This window comes from Cyprinodon variegatus, unplaced genomic scaffold (assembly GCF_000732505.1).
Source record: "Cyprinodon variegatus isolate N-32 unplaced genomic scaffold, C_variegatus-1.0 Scaffold152, whole genome shotgun sequence".
NCBI lineage: Eukaryota > Metazoa > Chordata > Actinopteri > Cyprinodontiformes > Cyprinodontidae > Cyprinodon > Cyprinodon variegatus.
Genome location: NW_015150605.1, coordinates 223,635 through 234,014, shown reverse-complemented (window position 1 = coordinate 234,014; position 10,380 = coordinate 223,635). Strand labels below are relative to the sequence as shown.

The 10,380-nt window shown below is 38.6% G+C and overlaps 1 protein-coding gene across 1 annotated transcript in view; it reads right to left on the bottom strand.

Annotated features, from left to right (window-relative positions):
* Positions 1-2,555: 2,555 nt before the first annotated feature.
* Positions 2,556-10,380, bottom strand: part of kiaa0922 (KIAA0922 ortholog) — a 34,296-nt gene continuing 26,471 nt past the window's right edge. The window contains exons 21-34 of the mRNA XM_015377353.1: positions 9,296-9,438; positions 9,006-9,192; positions 8,725-8,910; positions 7,081-7,230; positions 6,482-6,998; positions 6,261-6,382; positions 5,672-5,841; positions 5,362-5,568; positions 5,137-5,215; positions 4,621-4,727; positions 4,396-4,519; positions 3,464-3,516; positions 3,228-3,361; positions 2,556-3,109 (exon numbers count right to left, since the gene is read on the bottom strand). Of these exons, the coding sequence (XP_015232839.1) occupies positions 2,807-3,109; positions 3,228-3,361; positions 3,464-3,516; positions 4,396-4,519; positions 4,621-4,727; positions 5,137-5,215; positions 5,362-5,568; positions 5,672-5,841; positions 6,261-6,382; positions 6,482-6,998; positions 7,081-7,230; positions 8,725-8,910; positions 9,006-9,192; positions 9,296-9,438 (2,482 nt within the window). The 3' untranslated portion in view covers positions 2,556-2,806. The remainder of the gene's footprint in view (positions 3,110-3,227; positions 3,362-3,463; positions 3,517-4,395; positions 4,520-4,620; positions 4,728-5,136; positions 5,216-5,361; positions 5,569-5,671; positions 5,842-6,260; positions 6,383-6,481; positions 6,999-7,080; positions 7,231-8,724; positions 8,911-9,005; positions 9,193-9,295; positions 9,439-10,380) is intronic.

Sequence of the window (10,380 nt, the reverse complement as noted above, 5' to 3'; positions counted from 1 at the left end):
ATTTATACTTTTGAAGGACAATATTTGCAGATGCATTTTATCTTTAGAGCAAGAAAGATCAGGAACAGTTGTAGGCTAAAGCTATACATAATCCTGAAATAATTTGACAGATTTTTCATCCCAACAGATTAAATCCTGCAGAAAAAGTCTGACTGATATTTGCAGACCTCTAAAACCTCGTGCACATGTACACACTGTGTGTGTGTTATCAGTATTTCCAGACTCCTTTGGCCTTCCCTGTCATCAGTATCCAGGCTTCTGTGTTGATTTTAGGACTAAAGATCAATAGCTGCAATATGTTAGCTCTCGAGAGCCTAACAAAGAATTACACACGTTTTTAGGCACACAAGCACCTAAACACAAAAAAAAAAAAAATACGACCAGGTAAAAACTGTAAGATTTAGGCCTTACTTTATGCTTACAAGAAACTGCTCAAACCTCCGGAATAGTGTTGATAAACAAATTTATTGTTAGCATCTTTTTATTTTATTTTTTTATATATACATCAATGTAGAATAATAATAAGCCATTTTTCTGTTTTATAGTAAAGGCCTCTAGCGGAAAACCTGAGAAAACATGACGATACTGCAGACAGGAGCAGCTGAAACTGCTTAAGTTTGTATCAAGCTTATAAACTATGTTGTTTTTGCAGCATAACAGGTATGAACCTTTTGATATCACTAAAGAAAAAAAAGACTGAAAACGATAACCTCAATATTTATAAAAGAATACATTTATAAAATCACCAAAACTGTTTAGGATCAAGAGCTTACAGTAATTAAAATTAAAACACATTTAAAATAATTAAAATCATTGCTCCATATAACTCTAATTTCTAGTATGCACCTCCTATTTAAATGCAAACTGAGGATTTTATTTCCTATAATTGGGGTAACCATTGCTTTTTTTTTTCTCCAGAATTTTTAAACATACTTTTTACTTTTTAAACAAACTTTAACAAAATATGGTGATCAGCTTGTTGAATGATTTCTATGGAAATATAACGCCAATGTAACATCTGTCTTCTACGTCATCTATGATTTAAAGTTCATGCTGGAAATTATAGTATTTTGGGGGAAATTATAACAGTGGAAAACAGCTGCATTTGTTTCTGGACAAACTTCAGGCTGCCACTACTTAAGCCAGTCATGAAACTTCTTTTAAATACTTGATCTTGAACATGAGAAATAACATATGGTTTTGAAGCAATAAAAAGAAAACCAAAAAGCAATTAAAAAAGCTGGATGGTTACCTTTTAAAGAGGTGAGGATAGAACAATCTCTGAGGCAATCAGGAGGGATCACCAGAGAATAGAATATGAATAGAACATCTACCAGATCAATTGCTCAAATTTTCACCAAATGGGATTATAAAATTGCTTTGAAATAAAAGGACAATATGAACTGTCCTTAACACTATGACTTAAAATATGTTTTGCAAACTTAAGAACTGGATAGATTGAGGGGGGAAAAAAGGGAGGAGGAAAACACGAAATTCACATCCTTGAACTGACAACAAAGAGGTAAATCTTTTTCTAATTATGCATTAAGCTCATGGAGTCAATTAAATCTGCTGACAAAAGATAACTATCTTAACTTTAATGATCTTCAAATATCTAATCTTTAGTAAATGGGTTTGTTTTACAATATTCAAAGTTTCTATTTCATGTTACACATCGAGTTAAAAATTGTAAAGAAACTGAATTTGTATTAAAGTATATATCCTTTAATAAAACTAATATTTTTTATGCAAGATTATTTCACTATACTATGAAACTTAAATAAGACCTTGAAGATAACAATGAGGAGCCTACTGACAAAATACTGACATTTAGGACTAAAAAATTTTTAATTTTAACTTTTTCACGTTTTTTTTTTTTAATCCCTGAATATGGGGAACATATAAACATCTCAAAACATTTTTATTTCAATCACAAATAATTTCATGGATTGTTGGATTTCATTTGATTGTTTGTCAGGTACTAGACCTTGACAGATGGTGCAAAAAGGAAACTAAAATGGCTCACCTTTGGTCGCTGCCGCTGTGCAGGTTTGGAGTTTCCCCAGCCAGTGGTAAATGGGGTGGAGAGTTCAGTCTATGTTTGACCCACCCGGTAACATCAAATATTATAGCACCAAATTAAATGACCAGCATTTGCCTTGCCATTCAATCAAGTGTGCAATCACGCTCTAGTAAAGATTATGATTTAAAGAATCCGTATGTAGAGATTTTGCACATTTCCAAACATCTATTGCACTTTATCTCACGTCTGCTATCATGTTTGTTGCCTGAGAAAAGCCTTAATTCAAACGGTCCTACCCCATCTCCAGATCAACTTATTGGAATTTTGCTGTATAATCTGTGTGGTAATGCAGTAATCTTTCCTCAGCAAAATAAATATAAGAATAGAATTCCTCTAAATTTAGTAATACGGCATCATGCTATTATAAGAGATAAATTAATTTCAAGGGTTTCTTTTATTGTTTTATCAAGGGAGCCGTTTATTATGGTCAGCACTGAACTACTTCATCAATGTGGTTTCATTAAAATAAAGACCATAGTTCTTCAAGTACAAAACCTTGCTTTTTATTTTCTATGATCAAAACTGCAAAACATCTAGAAAAATATACAACAAATGCTTCACCTCTCACAACAATTAACATCTGAAAATTGGAACATAAAAGAAAAGAAACATTCACATTTTTCCCCACTGTTGATAAAAGAACATTCATTTTTATTTCCTTTCTTTTATATATCAGGTTTTATGCATTTGCAACTATTAAGTTTCTGCCATGTTGGTTTTGATTCAGACGTCTCCACAGTAGCCGGAGTCGTTGGAGAGCTGGGAGTTGGAGCTGCGGTTGGACGAAGAGTTCCATATGTCCAGGTTCATGTGCGGGCCAAACGGGTTGAAGCCGGAGTACTGGATGGGCCTGTAGGTCCCCTCGGGCTCACGGGTGAACGGGGAGTGTGGTGGGGTGATGGGGGTGATTGGGGACATCGGGGACACTGGGACCGATCGCTCAGGTGGGAAATGGGTCTGGGGGGTCCAGATGGAGCCAAACAGGCTGGACATGGGAGAGAGGCTGCGGGTCCCCGAGAAATATGGCTGCAAAAAGTGAAAGGACAGATGTTATACTGGCAGCTACTTTAAGCAGCTTAGTGGTACTAGGATCTTTTCTGATACGTTTGTCTCATTTCTTTGTTTCTCATCCATGATGGCTCACCTTGCTGCCCACACATGCTGCTGAGCTCCAGGTTGTGGGGGATTCCTGAGGCTGCTCCTCCGTCCAGCTGCTCTGATTGCCGTGGATGTTGTGCCCCTCTTGATTGGGGAAACCACTGTGAAACGGTCCATTACCTGGAAAATCATTCCAACAAACATGTTGAGGATCAAACCAACTGGAAACATATTGCAGTAGTTTGAAAAGCTTAAGGAAGTGAAACTGGCGAGTAGACGTACCTATGTAGCTGCAGGGACTGTTACAATGATTGTTGGCACTAGTCCAAGTGAACCTGCAGGAGAACAAAATTGCTGCTTTTTAAATAGATGTTAAGAACTGAAGTAATCATCTGTAAAATCATAAAACTTCACTGCAGGAGCATCAGAACAATTTCCATCAGTAACAGTTTTTTTTCCACAGGGTGGGGTGGGGGGTGAAGGATCATATAGCATAATGTCACTGGCATGTGCAGGGCCCTGAGCAGATCTGGTACCTACAGGGGAACCAATCAACCCTGGCAGAGCATCTCAGACATCAAAAAGGCCACCAGGCCTCTTTATCTTAACTGGTGGTGGGTAGGCTAGACATTCAGGACAGCATAGGCAATGTTAGCTAATGTTAAATATTAGCAACTAGCAGCTAAAGACTAGTATAAAACAGGGAGGCTGTGAAATAATGACTACATTAGTATTATTGATTTTATCTTTTTTTTTATTTTTACAAAAAATAAACTTAATAATTTTAAAACATTATTGATTAAAAGTAACACACTAACGTTTATAGTTCTAACGCAGGACGGATTTAAATGGCCTCTTTTGAGTTGTTATTCTGGATTTTAAAAAGCCTTCTCATAATTTTTTCCCAGAGTAATTAAACTTTCTTGGAGCCACACTTTGACAGATCAAAGGTCCTGCTATGGTAGCAGGGCTTTTCTGATCACCATTGTTAAAGGCAGCAGCAGAACAAAGTGCACAGGAGATTGTCAAACACGGAGTTATATTGCTTTTCCAGTCAAACAACATAAATCTGTGCAATGCTTTTAGCAAAGAACATAGCTGTGTAGATCTCAAATACCCAATCAGTTTAAAGGCATTACATACTGTAGCTAAGAATAAAAGTACAAAAAATAAAAACATCTGTAAGAGTTTTTTTTTTTTTTTTCAAAACCTACCCGTTGTAAGATGCAGTGACTGGTGGCTGAGGTATGTAGGGCTGGGCTTCTGTTGTGTTGTACCTGAACTCATTGGTTAGAGGAATTGATGGAGCAGACCACGTGTCTTCAGGCACATAATGACCTGACAGCAACCAAGGAGAAAATAAAAACTCCATCAGAGATCAAAGTTGAAAACCACATTATGTCGATGCTTGTTTTAAAAGCAGGTGTTTTGGTCTTTACCCATATTCCTGTCCATTCCTGCAGCAACATCAGCAAAGCTGGGGACAAAGTTTGATGGAGCTGGGTCTGGGCTTTGGCACGTGTCTTTGCTGTACAAAATGTTTGAGCTAAAAAACAAAAACCAATATGAAGAATCTGCATCAAAAACCTTGAAAGTAACTTGTTCTGATGTACTTTTATCTTTAGACTAGTGTGCAACAAACCTGAATGTCAACTCTGCATAAAAGTACAATGTTCCTAATGTTTCAATTATCTCTGTCCACTACCACACGTTTAAAAACCTACAATGTGAAATAAGTTTGGATCCTAGAACATTTTTTTTTAAGCTAATGTATAAATTCTCCATGTTGGACAGAATCCAATGAGCCACTCTTCTTCCTGTGATAGAGTTCCCCTTGGCTTCAAGTTGTGCAAATTTCCCCATTAAAATGTGACTTTCTTGTTGGACTTAAGGCAGATGTTTTTTATAGTATATAAAAAAAAATCACAGAAAGAAATGTGTGGTAAGGGAAATACCTTGAGGCCTTGTTATTGTTATTGATGGTTTGGTAGCAGTCCCTGTCTGTGGGGTAGACAGAGTACTGCGTGGAATCTCCTGGGGGGAGAAAAAAAAGACATTTAAAAAAAATTAAAATCGTTAGCTTTTGAGGTTTACTTATTGCCTGTGTGACATATCTATCCACCTGTGAGATTTACAAATTACATTTAATCGCAAATGAAGCTTTAAAAGCTGCTTTATACTTTTTCTAGATGAGGTAGCACAGGCTTGCGTTCGAGCACTGTGGTCCTTGTCTCCCTCCATGCTGCTCGCACTGCTCCAGCTTCCCCAGCTGCCTCTGCTGGCCCTCACACCGCCCGACGAACTGCCGGAGTCTGAGCCCGACTCTGACACTCCCCCAGTGCGTCGCTCTGCTCCACACCTTCGCCGGCTGCGACTTGGACAAACACCTGCCAGAAAAATAACAAGAAGCAAGGTTATTTTCTTCCTTACTCTGAATACTCTTGGTTAAATTGTGAATTCTGGAATCTTTAGAGTCAAATTAATACCGACCATTTTGTTTAAGCAGGTTTTCAGCACCTTGTCCTGTCTTCAGCACTTCTGGCAGAAAACCGTTGCAGCAACGGTTTCTGTTGTGGTTTCTGATTATGTTGCGTTCCCCTGATTTCCATTCTGGCTCCTTCTCCCTTTCTGGTACTGTAATAACATTGTGCTCAGGAGGACTAGAGTTAAAAATAACAAAAAGCAAAAAAGGGATATTTTAAGGGTTTGGTTTCAACAAGATGTTTTGTATAGAAAGTTTCATGCAACAATGGGCAAATTGATGAAGGTTGGCAACAATCACTCAGAAACAAACACAGATAATAAAAATAAATCCAAATGCTTCATAAAGCAAGACCAGAAATTGCTCAAGTACCGTAACACTAACCCACATTTCGAAATGTTTTAAAAGTTTAAGTCTTTGTGGGGATCAGATAACATTTGACAACACTGCTGACATATCAATGTGTTATAAAGATCTTTCTAACAATAAAATCTAAATCACAAATATCAGGTATTTTCTCACATTAAAATTTATATCAGTTTAAATCCCAACCATTCAAAAGTAAATCTTTTTAAGAATCAGGAATGTTTGTTCTACCTGGAGACATTTTCTGTCTTTCTTCGACTCCTCTTTCCCTTATTATTATTCCCCATTGCTGTGCCCATCTCTGTATTCAGAGCTTTCTTTTTCTGATCTTTAGCATCTTCTGCGAAATGGATCTGTAAAGAAAACATTTAGATTAGCTAATGCATTCTTGGAAGTGTCCAGAACAAGAAGGGAAACAAAGGAAATGCATTTTCTAACTTCTGCAGCTATACCTCCAGCTCTGAAGTGTCCCTTTTCTCGCTGCAGCTGCTCTCCACAGGACTGCAGATTAACAGGCTCGGTCTGGGTCCTGCACCCATTGTGACATTTTCAGTGAAACCAGCAGGTATTTCCACGGGAAACATAACTGCTGCTGACATGCTGTGTTCAATGTTGCCCTGGACGTCTTCTGTGAAGCCTGGGGATGTCTTTTTATCCATCTCGCTGATGAAAGCCGGTTGGTTGTTGTTGTCGCAGGAGTCTGGGGTGAGGGAACTATCTGGTGTGAGGTCCTCATGTTCTTCATCCATGGTTGCAGCTGTAGCTGTGGCTGAGCTGGGCTTATGTTTTGTGTAATAAAGTGACACTTTGTGTTTCTTTTGTGTTTGGGAGGTGGAGGCTGAGGAGCCCTTCTTCGAGGACTGAGAACGAGGGGTGGGGCTGTTGGCCAAAGCAGATGAGCCCCGCCCCTTTCCTTTATCAGAAGTGTGACAGGTGTCTATGTAGGTCTTACAGCTGCCTTTGGATTTACTGCACAGACACACAATATATAATGGTTAATCTTAGCAATACAAACTGTACTATAATGGACAAAAAATTGTATTTGACATACTTGACTCCATTGGGGGTGATATTATTGACAGAACTGTTCTCCCGGGAAAGGACAGAGTTGTGGTTGCTCCTGATGCTAGGAGCAGAGAACTCCCTGAGGATATACTGAGCCTGATGAAAGGCCATCAGACACACACCAACCAAGGAGAAGCTGGAAAGACAAACAGAGAAGAAAAGTGAAGGAAACGGGTGGTGCTGCAGCTCTGCGTGCATTTTGGGACACATCAACCAGGCAACAGTGAATTCCTTCAAATAAACATCCTTCTCTTTCTTATAGTGGTAATGCTTGGGAAATAGTCACAGTTTAAAACACTGTTTTTTGATCATGAAGATTTTTCACCAGTTCACTTTAAAAGAGAGAAAAATAAAGTATGTTTTAGCGAAACCATCAAAAATCTTTTTTGTTTTTTTAATGTCGTATAGAGTACGCTCTGTCATTATAAGCTGTATTTCTAAAAATGGCCACTTTATTTTGTAGCAGAAGCAGCAATTTTACACACTAGCAAAATGAAGAGTTAAGAGTTTTTGGTCCCTAAATAGATGCAGCCCAGAAATAAATAAATAAAACAAAAATTCCGATTGTTACAAAAGTTTCCCCTATAAAATCTGAAAATAAAGGGTGGAAAATGAACCTTTCCAACCTGAACTTCATGAGTGTAAAATATTATAGAGATAACAAATTAACTGGAATCTTTCAAGCCATCTATCTGAAAACAGGAAGTCGTTTTTAGAAATTGGCTGCACAGCTTACTGACTGAAGCTGCTTCACACCGAATGTATTTTGGCTGTCAAAGAAATTGATTTACGTGATTAACATTCTGATTTACATGCCAAGTCTATTGGGGAGCGGCGCATCCGGCCGTTCGACGCTGGAGTTCAGAAAATTTTACTTTTGTCACTAGACATCAGAGCGTCAGCCAATCAGAAAAGCTGATCCAAGAGTTTATTGAGAGAAATTCACACTACAAGCAAGCTGTCATTATTTCTGCAGAGCTGTCTGCATATAAAAAATATATAAATATCAAGGAGTTAAACTCCAAAGGTTAAAAAACAAAAACAAAAGAATTGATTATGTACAAGAAAAAGAGAGCGAGCTTTGGACAAGATTACTACACTGAAACATTTTTATATGAACTATGGTGAAACAGTTTATAAATACCCAAATTAACTAAAAATGTTACAACCTGCCGATAAAAAATATCTGATTGTATATTCTGGTCTGGTGTTACTGCATATTTTATTGGGATCATAATCCTGATGAACTGACTGCACAGAGGATCTATGGAGGTGAACTTTCTCCCTTAAAACATGTCAAAACAATTTTTCCACCTTATCAAACTAAATAATACCAAGCTACTGTTTATCTTGTAGCTTAAGAACATAGCAGAAAAAGAACCAGCGCGCCGAGCATCCAGAGTGTCAAAGCAAATTGACCACAGTTTGATTCAGCTTCCAAATTTTGGCGTTTTTGATGCCCAAAACACTTTCGGTATGAAGGCAGCTTAAGACTAACATGGAGAGCTGAGCTGAGCTCAGGCAGAAACTTGAATACTACTCATTTTAAAATGCTTTTAATCAGGAAAAGCATCTGGGAGTAAATTCCTCCTGTATCCTGTATGGAGACAACACCTAAATTGGCACTAACCATGTGAATATGAGAGTGACAATCCAAAAGGTTTCCTCCCAGCTGGGGCCCGGTACCACCTGAGCACAGAGAGGTAACATGTGGTGGGGAAGTGTCACATTGAGGGTGAACGGGAAAGAGCTGCCCCGAGATGTCACCAGGGTGAGGTCACGAATCACCCAGGATGACGTGAAGTCTGGTGTAAACCTATAAACAAACCAAAGAAAACGAAAAGGTCAGAGTAAAATGACAGCTTGGGAAGTAAAAAGGCACCACAAATGAAAATAAGTTCATGTTCTTACGCAATTGTTATCTCAGAGGAGGTGTTGTGCTCAAGGCTAAAGGAATGACACTGAAGCACCTCGAAGCCATACCCCTGGCAGGAGTAACCATTAATATTCATGGACATGACTGTCAAAGGAAGCTCTCCGGCGTTCTCCACCTTAAAACTCTTCCTGATTGCAAAGAGAGGCTTAGTGGTGCGCAGGCCTGTGGAAGAAAAAAGCTGCCTTTAATCTGTCCATTTATAGCTGAATCAAAACCAAATGTGGAAGAATTTCCCGCTATGAGGAGAGCTGATTGCTTCTCTCACCGTCACGACACTCCATCAGAGTGGACTGAGGAACGTTGAATCGTAGAGAGGCTCCCGGGCCGGGCAGTTTTCCTCCGACTCTTAGCAGCTCTTTGGCCCCGTGGCCTTGTAGGACCACCATGTCAAACACAGTCAGGTTGTTCCTGAAAAAAGTATTTTTAGTATGAATGGTTTGCCAAATAGAAAGATTATAGAAACATACATTGGTTGTCAGCTCTTAGGGTTATTTTTACCCAAGGTTAATTTGGAAATGTTTTTAAAGGACTCCTTAACACTGTCAGATAGGAAATGTTCTTCATGGTGGGGTCTGCATGCTTGGTGTTATCTAGTTGTCGATAGTTTGTAATTTCCAGGTTTAGTGAGGGCCAGTGGCAACACCACACTGTCACAAAATATAATGGGTCACCCTGCATGTTTAGGAACCTGATGGCAAACCACCTTTGACCAAAAGAGGACATTTTTTGGGGGATCCTCAAGGATTATGCGATTCTTTTGGGATGACAGTGAACTTTACTAAATATTACATGATTAGGACGTTACAGGATTAAAAAGTTATCAGTAGTGGGAATCAGTGTTATTTCCTCTAATCAATATACTAATAAAACCATCAGTAGATTTTAATGAAAAATAACAGATTATGAAACTCTCAAAGCAGTTTATGTCTCTCAGCCCTCCTTTGATCAGCCCCCTCGCCCCTCCTCTCACTATTGACCAAGATTAGCAACCTGTAGAGCAGTGTTTTTCCATCCTGGTCCTCAAGGCACACTGCCCTACATGTTTTAGATGTTTCCCAATTTTCACACACCTGTTATCAATTGATAGCAGATTATTAGGCTTTGCTGAACTGCAATCATCTGAATCAGGTTTGCTGAACCTCAGAAACATCTAAAACAGGGGTCTTCAAAGTTTTCAAAGCCAAGGACCCCCAAACTGGTTGCGAGATGGAGCGGGGACCCCCTAATTATATATATTGTATGAAATTGTGTTATATCAAACTGGTCCTATAGTCACTCTATTACATATGGAGTCATTTAACGAAATTAATTTTTCTTCCTGGGATTATTAAAGTATTTCTGATTCTGATT